Here is a 21,460-nt window from a genome sequence, read left to right as displayed (position 1 = left end):
TGGGCTAGATCCAATGGACTTAGAGGGATTTTTAGCGCTTCATTTGGCAGGCCGTAAAGCCCGTTTCCAACACCAGATAGCGATTCTCCCACCTGAAAAGAGAGGAGTGGGAGTGCCAGACCTCCAGCTGTACTTTCACGCCGCCCAGCTTAGATATCTTGTGGAGTGCAGCGGTTAGAATCAGAGAAACACTGGCTGTTTCAGGATTAAGCGGTGGCGGGCAGACCACTACAAGGTATCCCCTTCCTTCGTAGGCAACACCGTCCGCCCAATCTGTACACCTCATACATCACGAGTACCATCATGGATTCCTGGGATCGCACCAATGTCACTACCCAGCTGACCACTTTCCCGTTGCCTCTTACACCGATATTCGACAATCCAGACTTTCACCCAGGCACTGACACTAGATCCTTTCAGGCCTGGCGCGCCTCCTCCTGTAGGTCCCTAGGTCACCTCTTTGATTTAGATGGCATCATTGCCTTCCCCCAACTCAGGGAACACTATGGTCTCTTGGAGACCGACTGTATATCATACCTTCGAATTCGGCACTGGGCTTCACATCCACAGGTCAAACCGCAAGCACAGAGTCTACTGACCCCGTACGAGAAATGGCCAGTGACACGTACTTCCAATAAGAAAATTATTTCCGATCTTTATAAAATGCTTCTTGCCAATGCCACATATACATATAATGCGGGCCGCGCGCGTTGGGCGAGGCTTGGGAAGGTCCTTAAGCCACAAGGAATGGGAAGGTATATACCATAGGGCCAGACACTTGGCCTACCACATGGGACTCACGGAGACTCTGACAAAGATTGCCACGTATTGGTACTATACACCGGAGCAGCTGCACCGCTTTGACCCCCGGGACAGCGGCCTTTGTTGGCGGGAGTGCGGGGGAGGTGGGCACACTGGAACACATACTTTGGAGCTGCCCCTGTCTGCAGCCCTACTGGTCCCATGTCCTTGACGAGATTGACCGACACCTCGAGACGCAGCTCCCACGGTTCCCTTCATATATCCTCCTGGGACTACCCAATCCACTGACATCTCCACTCAAATCCCAGAGGGGTAGACTGATTGCGATTGCCCAGGGGGCTGCTCTACAGAATATCTTGATACACTGGCGCCCCACTCAGCTTCCTACACATACTGGCTGGCTCCAGAGATGGTGGTTGGTGTTGGGTATGGAGAAACTCACTCTTGCGTTGGCCGGTAGAGGGTCAGAATTTCCTGAACTGTGGCGGCCCATCCTCATGCTGTTGGTGTCTGAGTTCCGGGAGTTGAGTTGTGCACGGTACCTTAGACTGCTTCGCCTACCGGACACATAAATTCCAGATAGCGATTCCATGAAAAATCGCAAGCGGCAACGCTAAACACCGAGCCTCTTCCCTTGCCCCTTTCCCTCCCTTTTTCTCCTTTTCCTCTTGTTTCTTCTTTCCCTGTTAGTTTAAGGTGGACGAGGGAGGGGTGGGTAGGGGGTGGCGGGAGGGGAGGGTTTCATGTTGTTCTCCTCTTAGCTTATTACTTTGGCCCGCTCCATGCTGCTTACTTATGGTAATGTTATGCAACGTGACTTCATTGTCTCCACTATGCGATCACTGAGGAGCTGAGGGCTCTATACTTCTGTATGTTCATATATCATTCAATAAAAAGATGTAAACCATAAAAAGGGAATAAACAAGCATCAGCTGTTCTGGGCACAATCATCCGCATGGAGTCGGCTGCTTAGAAAGTGAAAGCGCGCATGGCAAACGTAAGCATGTTGTGACGTATACAGAAAATAGTGCTTACAAGAAGAAATAAACAAGCATTGGTAATGCAATAGGACTCATATTTACGAGAGACCTATTGCATTTAAAACAGAAGTACAGGCGGCCAAAAAGGCACGAACAGGAGGGGTGGCGGGGGTAGGGCGAGAAAACACGGATTGCGGGGTGGCGGGGGGAGGACAGGAAAGAAAATAGTGTTAGGAGTAAAGGGGCCAGTAGCCGTGGAAGGATATAAATGACAACATACTCGTCATAAGGAGGGGCTAATAAGCCTAAACCAATTGGAAGGCAGGATTTAGGACCCAAGCCAATGACAACGATGGGCGGAGCTTCCAGAAATCTTCCATACTATAGTATATACTGAATGTCGCGCTGCAGCCCTAGGCGAGACCTAAAAAAATAAGCACCTGTTAACTTTTCCAAGCTGTACGATACCTTGTGGTAATTCTGCTCACACTCAAATTTCACAGGCGACTGTACTTCTATGGTTTCGCTTTCCAGAGAAAAAAATGATTTCTTTAGCCAGGAGACAAAGTGCAGTATGCATACTGTATCAAGAAATTCCCCAATGACTAATACTGTACTCCCGCGCTGAGATGTGGAAGTATTGAAAACGGAGGCAACTGGGTTCATAGAAACAATAGCCTAATGGCATGCGAAAGAGGTCATGAAGCCGCTTTGCAGAGCTCTCCCAAAGCCCGTGTTAGACCGATGGCATTGACATGTCTGCCTGTCCCTAAACTGAGCGGTCATGGATGTAATTTACAATACATAAACTTAGCGCCTTTTAACAAGGGCTGATCTTACATGTCTATTTTTGCTGGTGAATAGCTGCTCTCTAGTCGGTCTGTGTGTTCCTCAATTCAACAGCCTGTCTGATGCTCTGGTTGTAATTATTTTACATTGTCAGAATAGCTTTCTAAAACACTGCAAGGAAAGCTCTTTGGCGCCATCAATATTCAATGTTCAAGCCACTGCCCCAAAAATCAAGAAATCAACAATGGAAGAAATACCGAATGGTACTACGAAGGTAAAGTTCGACCCCCACTAGTGCTTAAACCTGCTTAAAACAACAGGAGACACTGCTTCACAAAAGAGTACGCTTTTACTAACATTAAAATCTCTCTATCAACGTGTGCAATAAAACTAGTTAACGTTATCGTACAGTGCGCAGAATTGTCAATCATGACATGAGGTGAAGTGTTGTGACCAGTGAGGTCAATGATTATGCCCTTTGTCATGACAACACTCATCATATAATGAGAAGTGCATGAGGGTGGTGAGAGTTCTTGTTTGCACAATGTTTTAAGGTTTTGTTTAGTAACCATTGAAGACACTATCTCTACTGGTTTGAAGTAATTTCTAAGACTTGGTAAACATGTGCATGTCTTAACTTACCATAACCATACCTTTAATGTATTTTAGGTGAATGTTTGGTATTGTGTTGATAAACTACATTTAACACTTCTTCCCACAAAATTCGAATGATAAAAAAATCACTACAAAATTGTGTATTCCGCATGTGAAACAAGCGTTGGCAGAGCCAACAGGTCTCGCTTTTGGTATCTTGTAAGTGGGTAGTTAACAAGCATATACTTTATGTGCAGTAATATAAAGGCTGTGAGGTAAAAAGGCTGACTGGGTGAGACATAAGGGGTGGTTGGGGCTGAGGGCTGCAGAGTGGGAGGCAGAGATGGAAGAAAGGAGCCCAGGCTGGAGTTAAGGATGGAGGGAAGAGTAGCAAGAGAAAGAGGGTGAAGCCTATCATTAGCAGTCCAAGTGGCCGGAGAGGGGGGACAGATCATTGTAAATATTCTGGGTACAATGTACCCATTGAAGGAAATACTAACATTCCATTCATTATATATAGATTTTATGTGGCAATGCTGTGGCTTGTGTACCAAGATGGGAAGCAGGAATGGGGAGTAGGGCAGGGTGGGGGATGCAGGGAGGGCACATTGCTCCTAAACACTGGGCCCGGCCTCCAGGACATGTGAGGCACCTTTCATGGTAGAAGTGCATTTGTACATATGGAGCTCGGAGAAGTACAGTTTGTGAAAGAGCATGACAAATGCCTATAAGGATGATTTAATAGCAACTGGTAGAGGAATAGCGACTGGCCTTTTGTTCTGCCACATAGTATAATACTTCCGGGCATAATGTTTTCAAGCAGAATTTTCCGCTGGGAACACAGTGCATGAGGTAGACACTAGTTCTCCTCTGGTACAAACATTTTCCTTCTGTGCATCAAGTTTTTGCACAGAGCAAGATTTTTTTTTTATAGATGCATGCATACCTTTTTTGCTATCGAAATATAGTGTGTGTACCGGGTAGAAACAAGATGCAATTAAGAGAAAATGTCTATACCACGGAAAAGGAGCATCAGTGTTATGTTCCAAATGAAAATCCCGTACCATAAGAAATAAGACCATCTATAAATGATACAGCAGGAGATAGGGTGTCCCTGTAACAATCACTTGGCAGATACTATCCAATTATATTGCCTGTGTCAGAAAATTACATATCTGAATCGCTGCATCAATTTCCAAATAATCTAGACTTTCAGCTTTCGGTAAATGGACTCATGAAGGAAACATATCGGCGGGAAAAATTAAATGCATACATTTGGCTTCACTCCTGAAATATCAGGTCGAAATATTCAATAACTTCATTGATTGGACACCAAAAAGGTAACCAAAATGTGCCCAGTCCCAACTTTGTAAAACTAGATAGAGCTCCATATGCAAAGGTACAGCCATCCTATGGCACCAGAGGGTGTTACTGCTTATGCACATGTTTGCACTGTAAGCCAGTCTTACACGGTCAGTTACAACCGGCATATGCCAGGTATAGTCTTGTATGCTGAGGTACAGCCATCGTGCCCACAGGACCAGCCTCAAATGCTCAGGCACAGAGATGCAGACAAAGGTGCTGTGCATAGCCTCACATGTTTATTACAGTATCAAATGCCCAGATTCTCACATGGAACACCACATGCACTCTCACATAGCAACCACAGTCATCATATCCACAGGTATATCCACACATGTCCAAGAACATCACTAGCTCCATTATAAAGTTCTATAAAATGTACTGATGAAGCTCCAAAGTAGCAGCTGCAAATATTCTACGGAATAGTTTACGCTCAGAAATGCTATTCTAAATAACTGAGTTGATTCTCCAAGTTGGCGCCAAACCAATCCTGCTAATACATAAAGATACAATTGTAATATACCCAAGTAAAGCCCCCTGCGCTCAGGTACACCTGTAACATGGTTTATATTTAATTACTAGCAGCCCGCCCCAGCGTTGCCTGGGGCAGAAAGGGGCTGGGGGCAGTACACCCGCTCCCGCCCCGACCCCCTCCCGTCCCCCTCCCACCTGTCCCTCTGTGCACACTCGCTCCCGCCGCCCGCCTCCCCGCCTCCGGGCCTCCGGGCCTCCCGCCTCGATTTCAATAAATTACCTGAGCTGCGATCTTCACTTCACTGCCGCTCCTCTTCGCCATGACATGCCCGCGTTCCTCACTTCACACCGCAGCTCCATGTCTCTCCTCCTAATCATCACGCACGTCCTCATCACGCACGTCCTCATCACGCACGTCGCAGCCATCGCTACGTCACGGCCAGAGCAGCGTCGCGGCCGGCGCTACTTCCAGGGCACTACTTTTTTTTTAAAGTTATATTTTTTAATGTAAGGTTTTTTTTTTCGTTTTTTTATAGCCTATGTCCATCTGCACACCCTGACAATTTCTACAATGTATCGGGTGTGTGGATTGGCGCTGTGTTTCCCGCGTTTACCTGGCTCAAAGGTGCGTGTTCTCTCTTTATAATAGTAGTATAGATTTATATACCTGGTGCAGCCACAACAGGCACAGGTAGAGTCATCATATGCTTAAGCACAAGCACCATATGCTGGGGCAGCCGTCATTTATCCAGGTACTACTGTAACAAGCCAAAGCGCAGCCTCATTTGGTAAGATAAACACTTATATGCCCAGAAACAGCCATCAAATGCCAAAGTACATTGCTACACAATGCGTACTTCCAATGTTATGTTTATACAGTGATAAATCCTCCCCACGGTGTGCAACATCCTAGGACATGCGCAGGGAATTAACGCAACAACCAATCACAGCACTCGAACTCTCTAGCATGAAAACTCTTCACTCGCAGGCCGCCCCTCGCACACGTGGATATGTGCACCCAGGCACCAACAACACCTGCGGCACGTTGGCACTTGTGTGCCCTCCTCTGCATAATCACCTGCTTTTGTCCTTACATGCAGCTGCAGCAGGGAACGTACACCAGGTGGAGCATGCATCTAGCGCTTGCTGCACCCCGGCACGCGAACAGTACGGCCACCCTACGTGCTTTATAAACTGGAATGGCAGACAGCAAACAGCACTTCCGCAGAACCCTCTCACGTAGCGGTTCCAAACAATCGTGAAAGTGGCGAGTGAGTGAATAGGCAGTCGAATCGCTTTAACTAATCAACGTGCAGTATGTAGTACCAAGAGACTAGAGCTCCAGTTCTGGCTTCACCAAATGAGCAGGAAATGTGTTAAATGACGAAAGTTACAAACCTGACAGTCTAACTGGCTGCGTGGATTACAAGAAAGTCGCACACATAGGCTGCGTCAGTTGTCTAATTCCAATACGCTTGAGTGGAAACTCACACCCTGACGGACTCCGTTGCCCCATGCATGCTCTTAAGTAGAGTGTCACACCCGGACAGACTCCGTTGCCCCATGCACTTAGTTGAGTCTCGCACTTAGACGTCCTCGGTTGTCTATTGCATTGCACTGAAATGTGATCTTACACCCTGGCAGCCTATGTTGCACCATGCACTTAAATAGAGTCACACACCGCGACGGTCTCCATTGTCATATATACTTAAGTCGAGTCTCGCACTTACATATCAGTTGTGCTGTGCCCTCCCGCTCGAAAGGAGGGCAGCTGGCAACAAGTCCTGGGGTCCTGCAAGTGCTGCTAAATATAAAAAAAAATAATAATAAACGGAGCGCGGTGACCCTAAATCGGGTGCCGCGTTCGAATTAAAGTAAACCAGCACTGCAAAAAAAAACAAAAAAAACAAGCCAGCGAGTAGTGTCCACGAGAGCGAGCACCAGGCCATGTGTTTTCAATTATCGCCCACGTGCCTGGGCTCGTTAATTTAAAACACATGGCGCCCCTGAGATGCGGGAGCTGCTGGTGTGTGCAAGTGAGAGCAGCAGCATACTCTTCCAATTATCGCGTCTGGGCACGATAATATGAAACATATGCTGCTGCTGCGCTTAACCGCAAGCATTAGGCCGTGGGCGTGAACCTGGGTGGGACAAAAAAAAGCCTTTGGCCAATTGCGTGCTGTCTTTGTTAAAAAGACGCACGCAAAGGCCAATAGCATGTGGCAAAAGTAAAAGCGCGAACGTGTGGTGTGATTTCCAAAAGCCCTTACAAAAAGTCGAGCAGAGCAGCGCATGCACGCTGTGCTAGGCTCGACCTAAAAATAACACGTTTCTCATATAACAAAGAAAAACTGTTTTTGTATCTCAATTTGCTTATACATTAAACCTGAGCCTATTTTAAAGAGTTGTTTTCCACACCACTAACAGCTTTTTTATTGCTTGGAATACAGTGACATCCAGCAAGCGTAGGTTGGAATCATGCTCTCAAGATTGAATTCTCTCTTCTGGAATCAGATCTACTTGATCTCCAGCTTTTTCACTTATACTGCGTTTTCGACTCTTCATCATTCTTGTTACGCTTTGTGAACACTCATTGCTGTATTTGGAATCCAAATGTCTCTTCATACTTGGTGTTCCAAATGAGCACCTGTCTGAATTTCCACAGCTCAGAAATCGGTTACATAAGTTGTAAGTCATTTTGAGTATTTATTTTCTTGAACCAGGTAGGGAAATGGAAAATTTCCATTCAATGGACTGTTTAGCCTGGACAGTGGGTGGGTCTATTCACTCCTCTGAGCAATCGTAATGTTGCTGTAGAAGAGATGTTCCAGTAATTTATTCTATGAACGGATTTGCTCCTCTTCACCCAGTTCCCACATTTACCACAAAATTGTGTTCCTGGGAAACAGCCTTAACAACGCAGTTTGAGCCACGCATGCTATATCCCTACAAGCGGAACCATGCTTGCAGTAACCACGCAAATGCCGTAACCACACATATGCGTGGTTAAGGCAGTGCACATTCTAGATGCTTAGATGGGCAGGCACAGGAAGTGGAAGCATCAGGAGATGAAGAGGACTGGCAAGTGGGGCTGGGTTTTGGGGGCTGGTGTCGTTTTTAAGGGTTAGGGTTGTTTTAAGAGCTGGTGGCAGGGTTGTCGGGTACATTTTTAAGGGTTCGAGGTACTTTTTAGGGCTCAGGTAATTTTTTCGGCTCAGGGGCGTGGACGTTTTCTAGGGCGCAGGGGGGGGTAGGGGTTGTTTTTAGGACTCGAGGAGCCTCTGGTAGTGTTTTAGGACTAAGGGCATTGAACCTCTGGTGTGATCTTCACCATACATCCCTTTACCAGTCATGCCTTTGCCACAAAATTGCCTGATAAAGGCATTCATTGTTCATACACATTCGATGTTTAGACAGCATAGTGGAGGTACGCGTGGTTTAGCCATGGGTGCCTCTAGTCTACAACCTGCGTTCTTTCTTCTTAAAAAGAATGACTAAAATGCACAAAGACAGGGTTTTGCACATGAGATGCAATGCTTTTTAAGGTAATTAAATTACAACATTTACTCCAACTAATAATTAAAATTACATTCATAGAGTTCTCTTCCATAGTGTTATTGGTAATATAATAATATAATATGTAATCTCAGCTGCAAGATTATTTACTGCATTTGTAATTGCAACTCTCAAATCAAAGTGGGTGTTTTAGAAAAGAAAAAATATACATTAATTACTGTAAAATATATAATGTGCTTTAATATCAGCTTATTCATTTTTAGGTTACAGCTGGACAATTTTACTCGGGTTTTCTGATGGCTATTTTGCAGGGCTGTATGCTTTTGATTTTTGTAACACATGGTGTCTATTGCAGACTGGTGAGAATCAGAGAGGTTTTAGTAGTGTTGGTTAATTATCTACTATTCTATTTTATTTTGAGTTTCTTATTTTTAATTTAGTTTTAATTAGGTCTATACATTAGTGTCGTGCAAGAGTTAAAATACTGTTGAGTTTTTCTTTATTCTGCTTGTGATTTTCAAATGTCTAGGGCTAGATTAGCTTTTTCTTGCTTTTGCCTTCTTGCAGTAGAGGTACCTGTGTTTTGAAGATGTAAATCTACAGTTGTAGTTGTTATAATTACATCATTATATTGGTTTGTAGTTTTTAAAAAGGTTATATTAGTTACGTAACTTACTTTGCCAGCTTAATGTAGCAGTCCTTTAAAGTGCAGTTACCTCCTTAAATTGAGTTTGAATCCAGCATATTGACGCCGTCTTGTAGTGGCTGCTTTTCAGGAGACATTGTGTTGTATATTTTCATGCCCTGTTTATACTGTGCTTTAATTGGGAAAGAGTTTCTATTTGCTAACTTTTTTAAGTTTCATTTTTTAAGGTTCTTTGGAGAGTAGCTTTTTTAATTAATCATTTAGGGTAAACCCTAATTAGAGTTTTAATTTCAAATGTAATATATATATTTATTTTATTAATGATTTTATGCACATTATATCACTTTTATGTAATTTTGAACATTTGAATGTATGTTGTGTTGATTTGTTGGCGTTTGGAATTTTAGTGTTCATAGTTATGTTCAGGTTTTATAAGTTTGAATCTAGCCAGAATAGCTGGGGTTTCTTTGGTGTTGTTTTCATTATTTTTGTTTTTGGTTAGGGCTTATTTCAATTAGGTTTTTGATGTCAATATATATGATTTTCAGGTTTACGCATAGGATCACAATAATTAGGTTGTCAATATGTTTTGGGCAATATTATCGAGTTACAATATTGATTTTCTTACTATAGTATCATGCAACCCTGTACTGCAGACAGCCTTTGGCCCTGCCCAACAGATGCTGAACACACTGCCCAGACATCGGCCAGACCATGGGTACAACCACAGCATGTGATGAACATTGTTGTGAACAACCTTTTGAAGTGCAAGGATGGTCTGGCTGACTATATGCCCAACCACAACGCACATGATATGGGAGTGTGTAGTGGAGTTTGGCTGTTTTTATTTTTCATTTTTGTTTGTGGGCCTTGGAGCTGGATTCACAGACTCGAAATTTGTATTTAACAATGTGTTTCCCTTCTGCCCCCCCCCCCCCCCCTTCCCACCAGGGAAAGCTCAACCTGTCCCCTTTTATGTTCTCCCTTTATGGACACAAAAAATGTCAAATAAAGATTGCAGCAAAGAACTTTTCCGTCACAGCAAGCCAATCTGAATGTGCGTATTCACAGACCCCAGTTTGTATTTGCAAAACCAAAGTAGATGATTGTGAAAAAGAATGGTCCCCTATACCAGTGCTTTTTGTTTACTCTTGAAATCTGGGATTGCGGACTGTCTGCACACCAGGGTTCATAAACGCTCCTTGAGTTCTATCTTTTAACCCTTCGAAGCCTGTTTAAGACATTTTTGTAACACACATCTAAAACTACTAAACAGATTTCCAACAAACCATGCAGAGGCATACTACTGAGTAAAGTTATTGTTTCATGCCACTGTTTGATTAATTCCGTTCACCAATTACCCTTTTTATTGGAAAGATACATGCCGATTTATCTAAGTCAACATCATAAACAAAAATCGCCTTTTCAAAGGAAAGCGAGATATCTACAATTATCATTGCTGACTCTACTACATAGAGTTAACTTGCATTCTAAACTGTACGAATAATTTGCCGTTCCTTTGGAGGACAATGTATCTCAAATTGTAATGCATGACTTGCATATTGCAATAGGTCTCAATTGTGATGTGTTATTAGAGTGTTGCAGACCAAAAGAACATTCGAAAGGACCAACCTGATGCCCATATAAGAGCGTGAAGAATGGAGAAAATAAGTTGTCTAAGAATGTGTCTTTAAAATTCACTTTCATTTATATTGAATCCTCTTTACAGGTGGCATTTGCACAAGGAATGCCACTGGGTTGTTCACTATAGGAAGCATTCTGGGACAATCATACGCAACCAGATACGGGGAGGCGAGGCGGTCCAGCGAGGAGACATACCTGTTGCTAAGCCGCCGGGAGGCTCGACAACGAGAAGTGAAGGAGGACTTTTAAAAATGAGTGAGGGGGGGGGGACAGCTGTACTGGACTTAAATTGAATAGCTCGATCATTTGTTGTGCCCTTCGGACTGCTTTTTCTATGATGTCACATTGAAAAATCAATAAAAGTTTGTTTACAAAAAAAATCCTGAGAAAATAAGGGTGGTGTAGAGAACCCAAATCAGGGCTCTTTGATGGAGGAAAGAGGCTGCGATTCAGGTGGTGGAAGCACCCCTGCATTCAGAGGTATCTGCCCTTTGATACCAATAGTATGCTTTTGGCAAATGCCTATCCCTCATTATGGAGAGAATATAAGCGATCTGACAGAATCTCTCTATGGTGGTTCTCATACACTCCAAAACTTAAATGGTGATAAGTTCTGCCACGATGGGAATGAATACCTTTTCATGGGAAGGACTAACTTCCCTGCCAAGAGTAAGTGGCTGGAAAACACCCAGTCTGCAGAAGAGTAACATATAGTTTAAGTGCAACACCCCGAAATGGCTTAAGTTGTATAAAATGTTCAGAGTTGCCCAGCCCCAGTAAAAACAAACAAGCATTTGCAATGCAATAGGTCTTGCAGCATTAAAGTTTGAGTCATTGGCATTGTATATGACAATGTGTTGCATTAAATATTTAGTAAAGTCTGTATTGGTGTATAAAGATGATTTGCAAGATGATAGCGATGGAGTGGGGGATGGATGGATGGATGGATGGAGTGGAGGGGTTGGATGGATGGAGTGGGGGGGAGGATGATGGGGGATGGATGGAGTGAGGTGGATGGAGTGGGGGGATGGAATTCATGTGTGCATTAAAAAGAGGAATCTAAGGATAGATATAAACAGGGCATCCTCCACTCGCATAGTGTATATAAATACTTGCCCCATTTATGCACCGCTCATTTCATTGTAGTGGGTGGTGCCCTACCTTCTGTACTCAAGCGAAAGGGGCAGCTTTATCCCATCTTAGGTAGTGAGATCCAGCAAACTGACTGATGCAACAGTTGACAAACTAGGCGACAGCAACTTACTCACACTCCTTCATATACAACATTCCCTAACTAGCACATATCCTGCCCCTTTCGCCTGCTTACCCTCACACAGAGGAACACTCCAATGACGAAAAGCGCGGGGAACTGTACGACGTGTTCATTGCACCCTTGAATCCGTGAGGTGTCTCCTTTTATGCACGGGTGAACAATTGTGGCTTATGTGGTACTTCTCAGACAGGGCACCAGCAGCTCCAGAACGAGTTTAAGCTATTGGCATTGTAAATGACAATGCCATTCATTTATATTTAAAAAACAAAAATAAAAGGCTTTGTTATGTGCAATGTCAATAGCTCAAACTCACGTAAATGCGGGACCTATTGCATTGCAAATGCTTGCTTACAATGTGCCCAAAAATAAGGTTATCTCTCAGAATAAGGTAAGCCAATGGCTTAAGTGGCCTGATCTTGTGCCCCATTGTTGTGTCTGCAGTGGCCAAAACAAAAATGTGTATCGGAGAAGAATGGATGGGCTGATTGACAGCCCCTATATTTATGTATACTATATGTGCAATATTACTAAAATCACTAGCATTTGCAATGCAATAGGTCTCGCATTAGGAAAGTTTGAGCTATTGGTATTGTAAATGACAAATTTGTTATTTATTTGGTGGTTTTGAAAATAGCGAAATAGCTTTGTCATTTACAATGCCAATAGTTATAACTTTCGCAAATGCGACACCTATAGCATTTGTAATGCAATATGTGTTGTATTTACGTGACATGTATTGATATTACAAATAACAATGGCTTTTCATTTTTTTAAATAATTAATACTTAAATAAAAGTTATTGTAATTTATATTGGCAATAGCTTTAACTTTTGTAAATAACTTTTGTGAAGATTATTTTGTGTGTATTTTATTGTGACGAAAATCCAATAACAGAAGTGAAATATTAACATCTTTTTGTGACATTTGTAATAACGCTTGAAACATTGAGAGAACATATTTGAACCAGTTGTTGTTAAATGGTTGCACAGATTGATGCTGTGGTGGCGCTGAGTGATGTTGTGGTGGCGAACGAGTGATGCTTTAGTGGTGCTGAGTGATGCTGTATGCTATGCTATGTTTGTTTTGCTATGCTATGTTTTGTTATGCTATGCTATGTTTTGCTATGCTATGCTTTGTTATGCTATGCTGTTTTGTTGTGTTGTGTTTTATTATGCTATGCTTTGTTTTGCTATGCTATGTTTTGTTACGCTATGTGTTGTTATGCTATGTTTTGTTGTGTTTGGTATGCTATGCTATGTTTTGCTATGCTACGCTGTGTTTTTTGTGTTTTGTTATGCTATGTTTTGCTATGCTATGCTATGTTTTGTTATGCTATGCTATGTTTTGTTATGCTATGCTATGTTTTGTTATGCTATGTTTTGTTTTGTTGTGTTGTGTTTTGTTATGCTGTTTTGTTATGCTATGTTTTGTTGTGTTATGCTATGCTATGCTATGTTTTGTTCTGTTTTGCTATGGTTTGTTATGCTATGCTTTGTTTTGTTATGCTATGTTTTGGTATCCCATGTTTTGTTTGTTATGCTATGCTGTGTTTTGCTATGCTATCCTATGCTGTGTTTTGTTATGCTATGCTTTGTTGTGTTTTGCTATGCTCTGCTTTGTTTTGTTATGCTATGCTGTTTTGATGTGTTTTATTATGCTATGCTTTGTTTTGCTAGGTTATGTTTTCTTATGCTATGTTTTGTTATGCTATGCTATGCAATGCTATGTTATGCTATGCTATGCTGTTTTGTTATGCTTTGTTGTGTTTTGCTACACTATGATATGTATTATGCTATACTGTTTTGTTGTGTTTTATTATGCTATGCTTTGTTTTGCTATGCTATGCTATACTTTGTTATGCTATATGTAGTTATGCTATGCTATGATATTTTTTGGTGTGATTTGTTATACTATGGTATGCTATGTTTTGCTATGCTATGTCATGTTTTGTTATACTATGCTATGTTTTGTTCTGCTATGCTATGTTTTGTTGTATTTTGTTATGCTATGCTATATTTTATTGTATTTTGTTATGCTATGCTTTGTTTTGTTATGTTATGCTAAGCTCAGTTGTGTTTTGTTATGCTATGCTATGTTATGATGTGCTATGCTTTGTTATGCTGTTTTGTTTTGTTGTGTTTTGTTATGTTATGCTATGTTTTGCTATGCTATGCTATGTTTTGTTATGCTATGCTGTATTTTGTTATGCTATGTTTTGTTATGTTTTGTTATGCTATGCTATGTTTTGTTGTGTTTTGTTATGCTATGCTATGTATTGTTATGCAAGGTTTTGTTTTGTTATTCTGTGCTTTGTTATGCTATGCTATGTTTTGCTATGCTATGTTTTGTTATGCTATGTTTTGTTATGCTATGCTATGCTTTGTTATGCCATGCTATGTTTTGTTGTGTTATTCTATGCTTTGCTTTATTTTGTTATGCTATGTTTTGTTATGCTATGCTACGTTTTGCTATGCTATGCTATGTATTGTTATGCTAAGCTATGTTTTGTTATGCTATGCTTTGTTGTGTTTTGTTGTGATATGCCATGCTATGCTTTGTTTTGTTATGCTAGGTTTTGTTGTGTTTTGTTATGCTATGCTATGCTTTGTTATGCTATGTTATGCTCTGTTTTGTTGCAAAATGCTATTCTTTGTTATGCTATGTTTTGTTATGCTATGTTTTGTTGTGTTTTGTTATGCTATGCTATGTTTTGTTTTGTTATGCTGTGCTTTGTTATGCTATGTCATGTTTTGTTTTGCTATTCTATATTTGGTTATGCTATGTTTAGTTGTGTTTTGTTATGTTATGTTATGCTATGCTATGCTATGCTATGTTTTCTTATGCTATTTTTTGTTGTGTTATGCTATGCTTTGCTTTATTTTGTTATGCTATGTTCTATGTTATGCTATGTTTTGTTTTGTTATGTTGTGGGTTTGTGTGTGTGGGGGTGTGTGTGTGTGGGGTTGTGTAATTGTGGGTTTGTGTGTGTGGGGGGGTTGTGTGTGTGGGGGTTGTGTGTGTGGGTTGTGTGTGGGGTTGTGTGTGTGGGTTGTGTGTGTGTGGGGTTGAGTGTTTTAGGGGGTTGTGTGTGTGTGGGGGGTTGTGTGTGTGTGTGGGGGGTTCTGTGTGTGGGGGGGGTTCTGTGTGTGGGGGGGTTCTGTGTGTGGGGGGGGTTCTGTGTGTGGGGGGGGGTTCGTGTGTGTGGGGGGGGTTCGTGTGTGTGGGGGGGTTGTGTGTGTGGGGGGGTTGTGTGTGTGGGGGGGTTGTGTGTGGGGGGGTTGTGTGTTTGGGGGGTTGTGTGTGGGGGGTTGTGTGTGTGTGGGGTGGTTTGTGTGTGGGGTTGTGTGTGTGTGTGGGGTTGTGTGTGGGGGGGTTGTGTGTGTGGGGAGCTGTGTGTGTGGGGGGGTTCTGTGAAGGGGGTTGTGTGTGTTGGGCGTTGTGTGTGGGGGGTTGTGTGTGTGGGTGGTTGTGTGTGTGTGGGGGTTGTGTGTGTGTGGGGGTTGCGTGGGGGGGGTTGTGTGTGTGTGTGGGGGGTGTTGTGTGTGTGTGTGTGTGGGGGGGTGTTGTGTGTGTGGGGGTGTTGTGTGTGTGGGGGGGTTGTGTGGGGGGGGTTGTTGTGTGTGGGGGGGTTGTTGTGTGTGGGGGGGTTGTGTGGGGGTTGTGTGTGTGTGGGGTTGTGTGTGTGTGGGGTTGTGTGTGTGTGGGGTTGTGTGTGTGGGGGGGTTGTGTGTGTGGGGGGGTTGTGTGTGTGGGGGGTTGTGTGTGTGGGGGGTTGTGTGTGTGGGGGGTTGTGTGTGTGGGGGGAGTTGTGGTTGTGCGTGTGGGGGGTTGTACGGTTTTGGGTTGTGATTGTGTATGTGGGATTGTGTGTGTAGAGGGCACCTATTTTTGCTGTGGAGCGTTCAGTTTATGAATGTCGAAAATGATCCCAGGGGTATATTGACAAAACCCTCTGGCCTGCTGCCACTGCCTCGGGTTTAAAAGGGGCAGGGGGTTCTGGCATACTACCTACCCATGGATGGGCAACACTTAAAATGAAAAAGTAGAGCTGGTCTGCTTCAAAGCTTGGAGTCCTCGCTTCTGATGAAAGCGGGTGCTGGCCTGTTACCAGTGCTTGTCCCATCATTTTCACACAGTAACGATGCTACAAGGTTTGTTGACACTAAGAATCTGTCTTGTTCCCTGTCTCTAGAGGAATGTGTTTTAATAATTGTACGTTTTTTGATCACCTCTGCTCCCACAGACTATCACTCTCATTTGTTTTCATTTTTCTTTTATTTCAATTAAAGCACGCGCCTTTTGAATTGTATAGCTGTGCTGGTAATGTTTGGATCAAAATATTTCACTTCCGATGAACAGGGAGGCGTATATTCTACAGCTTGTTGTAATCAGCCCATCTCACTCTGGGCAGTCTCCCACCCCAGCCCTCATACCCCTGCTCTTTTTGTTGCACATCCCACATTGATAAGGTACCCCACTGGCAGGCTGGGGTCGCTGGGGTGCAGGGTGACAGGGTCAGGTATTGTCTTTAAATTCAGTCTAGCATGCAGTCATCACACAAGAGCTTCAAAAAGTGCTGTTACGAGTCCTGCCCTGAGGCTTGCCCAGCAGTGCAGGCCAAAAAATAACTTGTTAACTTAGCAACGGGACGCAATAGCAACCAGTAATGAGGGACGGCGCACAAGGCCTCTCAGGGTCCTCCTGCTGCTCACTGAGGCCTCCCCTCACTGTGCTGCTCACTGAGGCGCACGCAGCCTCCCCTCGCTGTGCTGCTCACTGAGGCGCACGGAGCGCCATGCCTATCCTCGCTCTGCTGCTCACTGAGGCGCACGCGGCGGCATGCCTATGCTCACTGTGCTGCTCACTGAGGTGCACGCAGCCTCCCCTTGCTGTGCTGCTCACTGAGGCCCACGCGGCGGCATGCCTATCCTCACTGTGCTGCTCACTGAGGCGCACGCAATGGCATGCCTATCCTCGCTGTGCTGCTCACTGAGGCGCACGCAATGGCCTGCCTCCCCTCACTGTGCTGCTCACTGAGGCGCACGCAATGGCATGCCTCCCCTCACTGTGCTGCTCACTGAAACACTCACGTCTGTCTAGGCAGCTCACTGAGTGCATAGGATGTCCGCCGTGCTGCTCATTGCGGGCAATGCTGCATTCTCTGGCTCAGATGCTCACTGAACGCAAGGGGTGCCTTTATCACTGTGGTGCTCACTGAGGCATTCAGCGCCTTCTTTGTCTGCGTTGCTTACTCAGGAGGATGAGTGTCTTTTCCGTGGCACTCACCGAGGCACACGGCCACTCCTCCCTGCGCTGTTAACAAAAGCACATAGCGCCTTTTATCTTATCTCCGCACCCTTCACTAATGGACAAAACAGTGCCCATGTGCTGTGTATAGAGGAGCAGTGGTTCATTTACATTTGCTGCTCAGTGTTCCACCAGTTTATTGTGCAAGGGAAACTAGTTAAGCGACCCTCAGTGTTGTTGTCCTTGCTCAATAAACTAGTGTGCATATTTGATGTACTGCTTCCTTTGTTCTCACGTAGTCACTGTGGGGTGTGGATTTTTCAAAATATAATGGACTGTGGCTACGAGCCGTCGCAGGCACCAGCATCGTAAGGCAGAGTGAAAGTACATTCCTGGCAGTGGTGACGGGGAAAAACAAGACGTGCGCGCGTACTGTCCAAAACGAAACCTATCGTGGGGCGGGACTTCCGTTTTGTGAGGCCCGCGCCCACAGAGTGCCTGGCGAAAGGAGCAGTGGTGACGCGGGGCTCCCATGCCCGAGGGAGAGCCCCGCAGACGCTGCAGAAGTCCGGAGTGCTGGGGGGGCGCTCGTGTGTGTATGTGTGCGCGCGTGTGTGTGTGTGTGTGTGTGTGTGTGTGTATGTGTGCGATGGCGGGGGTGTCTGTATGTGTGCGTATATGTGCGCTCCTGTGTGTGTCTCTGTGTGGGTGGGGGGGGGGGGGGGGGAGTCTCTGTATGTGTGCGTGCGTGTATGTGCGCTCGTGTGTGTGTGTCTCTGTGTGTGCGCATGCGTGCAGGGGGGGAAGTGTGCCTGTGTATGTTTGCGCTTCCCAGGAGACCGGAGATGGCCACGGCGAGCGCGCGCGGCCCGCTACGATCGTTCTCGGGCGCGTGGCCAGCTCCTGTCTCCTGGGAAGCTGTGTCGCTGACAAAAGGTCTCTGGCGAGACCGCGCTTTCGCGTGGTTAACGCCACGAGACCTAAAAAAAGGACCTATATAACAGTTTTATTCAGATCGAAATGATTTTTTTTAAATTGTGTATGTTACATATGAGGAGAGTCATCTGTAGATTTCTGTATTAGAACAAGGCATAGTAGTTTGTAGGGAGAGAGAACTACAGATCTGAACCACACCTAAAACAAGCATTTGAAATGCAATAGGTTTCGCATTTGCAAGAGTTTTAGCTACTAGCGTTATAAATGACAATGCATTTTATTTATGTGTTTTGAAAACCTGCAAACGGTGCATAAACAGGCACTTTGTACTTATTGTCCTTACTTACGACAAGCAGGGCTGGCAGAAAAATTAGTGCAGTCAGTGTTATAACTGTTTGTAAACACATAAATAAAAGGCATTGTCATTTACAATGCCAATAGCTCAAACTCTCATATATGCGAGACCGTAAGCAATCGCGGCACCCAAGCTTTAGCTTAGGGTGTTGAAAGCTAAAGCGTGAGTGCCGCAATTGCTTTAAAAGTAAAAAAATAGAGCAAAAACGTTTTTCTATTTCTTTACTTTTGAAGCAATCGTGGCACTCATGCTTTAGCTTACAAAATCGTAAGCTAAAGCACTGAAACAGATAAGGAAAAGCATGCGGCCGCATTCCACCAGCACATAACAAAAGAAAAGCGCACTGGATAAAAAAATTTAATTAAAAAAAGTATTAAGAGAGAGCGTGTCCTGCCTGTGTTGCTATTTAAGAAAATAGTGCTCCGAGGTTGTAATTAAAGCCTACCGAGTAACAACACATGTAACAGGGGCCGTCCTCTTAGGAGGTTACAAGCAGAGAAAAGGCAGTACTAAGGAGGGACTACTAAGCCTATTGACCAATGAAAAGTCACCATTTACAAAGGACAGAGACAGAAGCCAATTAAAAAGATGAGCGGAAAGTAGGAGGAGCTTTATGCCTTTATCCTAAATACAAGGAAAACACAATAAGATGATGGACGGAGCACTGTAACTTTTCAGACATTCACCCCGGGCACTATCAGATCTGGGTTAAATCTATCATTGTTCTGCTCACTTCGCAACCCCAATACAGACCCAGCCATATGCAAATCAGTCTTGACCCTGACCCTCATGGGAACAGTCCAGCCTGAACTGCCATCCCAGTTCCTCAATAGACCGGAAACAAGCATCCTGGGACCGGCTTTGGGGTAACACCCCCTCATCAGCCAAGCAAGCTTGAATCCAGTGGGAGCAAGGGGCCCACGTCTGGGAATACCCTGCCAACTTAGGGGGAACAAAGCAAACACTAGAAGATGATGGACAGAGCGCTGAAACATTTCAAACACTCACCCCCAGTCACTGTTAGAACTGGGTTAAATCCATCATCGTTCTTCTTCCCCCTAGCGCACCCAGTGCAAACCAGCCATATGCAAATCTGTCTTGGCCCTGTTCCTCACAGACCATAACTGCTGCATTGTACCAATGAAGGAGAAGGAGAGACTGTATCTCTGGCCTCCAAAGACTGTACTTGACACCCAATGTCCTGTGTAAACCTTGCTGGTGAGTGGAAAAGAATTTCTGAATTACCAGAACTTGGGAGGGTGGTTCCCCTTAATATGTTTGGGAAGAATCTTTGCCTTTAGGCCACCTTTCCCCACAGGAGACCACAGGTGCAACTCCTGACCAGTTGCAGTCTGCCTGGAGCTCCTGAACAACATCTGAGAAAGGCAGGGGTGTCACTTATGCACTCCAAAGTGAGATCCTAAACCGGGGACATCGCTGCTGAACACACCAAGATAACTCTTATCACTGAATTTGTGTTCACCATACATTAGAACTATGTTAGCTTTATAAAAGTCTACTGCGGGATTGAGAGCAACAGCGACATTGAAGGACTTGAATAGTGGCGACAGATACAGAGGTCAGCTTATGTACTGAGCCTCTACCTGGGAGATGAATATAAGACTGGTAACTTCTTGCCTATTTCCCTTGAAGTACCTCTTTCAGAAATTCCTTTTAGTGGGATTTCATTTTGGTGCATTAAAGTACTTCTATTTTATAAAAGATAAGCACTGAATTGGACAATAATTGTGAGCTTATTGGTAAGTGCAGAGGTCTTAGTCTCCACCTCCCACACTATCCCCAGGAGAACTCTTAGATTGCTTACCCCGCTGAGGGTCAAGTGCTGAAATTGTGTATTTAGTGTTCAGTCTGCAGTGCCATAGCTGGTCAGGACCAGAGTCAGGAGTGATAAACAACCTTAACCACCTCAATTGTAGCCCAGTAACCCTTGCTTGCCCCATAGCCTCCTAACTAGATCTGACACTTCGCTCTGGGATGGAAATCTCTGGACAAATAAACAGATATAGCCAGAATACAAAAATTACATTTCCTTACAACTCCCTCATTTTTTACCATGATTTGATGAATGTTATGGGGACGACCGCACCCACCTACTGGCAAACTCCACGTAAAATTTAGATTTCTTCTCCCAAATAGCTTTCTGGTTTACGAGTGTGCTGGGGTTGAAAACTGAGGCACTGCGTTTGTGACCAAACCCCACAGCCAGACAAGCAAGCAGGTCGGTAACGGACTGTGGTCTGCAATACAACTTATAGTGTTTAAAGCCCAACAACTTAAGTAGCGATGCAGCCTCATTTTAGTGGAAAATAGGATGACAAACATCGAAAATACCAGTAATTTCTTCACAGCTTCGGAACCCTGCATCAGATAAGCCACAGAAAAATGGGAACTGTTATATCCAGAAAGGTTGGATCCTTATATATATTCACTGTGTAATTTCAGATGGGTGTAATTTCAGGTTTTGTAGGCAGTGTGCTCCTGATTACCTCTATCAAGATACAGTGTCATAGCAGACATGAATATTAATATACATGCATTAATGGGTGTTCCTTACATATATTTGGAACATTTATTTTGATCACAAGAGGTTATAACAAGTTACAAATATGTGAATAACTTTAGATTACAGCTGTGCGGTACCTTAAAAAAGTACTGGGTGTACACATACCTCCTGAGGTTCTCCCTGCATCATGGAAGTCCAGCTCCTTCACCAATCATGCAAGGTCTGCAAAAAACAGAGACGCTTTTGAGGTGTTCTAATTCCAATGAGACGATCAGGAACAGGAGATCAGAAATCAATGAGGGGGATTTGTGCTGCAAGTATTTTCTATATACCGTTATTATATAAGTCATCATGAGTA

General features: G+C 44.0%; 1 protein-coding gene across 6 annotated transcripts in view; it reads right to left on the bottom strand.

Moving 5' to 3' along the window:
* TRABD (TraB domain containing) overlaps positions 1-21,460 on the bottom strand; it is a 188,315-nt gene that overhangs the window by 147,241 nt on the left and 19,614 nt on the right. For all 6 annotated transcript variants that reach the window (XM_078678972.1, XM_078678970.1, XM_078678977.1 and 3 more), the window contains exon 2: positions 21,268-21,324. In XM_078678972.1, the coding sequence (XP_078535098.1) occupies positions 21,268-21,291 (24 nt within the window). In that variant the 5' untranslated portion in view covers positions 21,292-21,324. The remainder of the gene's footprint in view (positions 1-21,267; positions 21,325-21,460) is intronic.

The sequence above is a fragment of the Lissotriton helveticus genome, chromosome 1_1 (assembly GCF_964261635.1).
Source record: "Lissotriton helveticus chromosome 1_1, aLisHel1.1, whole genome shotgun sequence".
Taxonomy (NCBI): Eukaryota; Metazoa; Chordata; class Amphibia; order Caudata; family Salamandridae; genus Lissotriton; species Lissotriton helveticus.
Note: the sequence above shows the minus strand (reverse complement) of the source record. Positions and strands in the feature narration are given on the sequence as shown.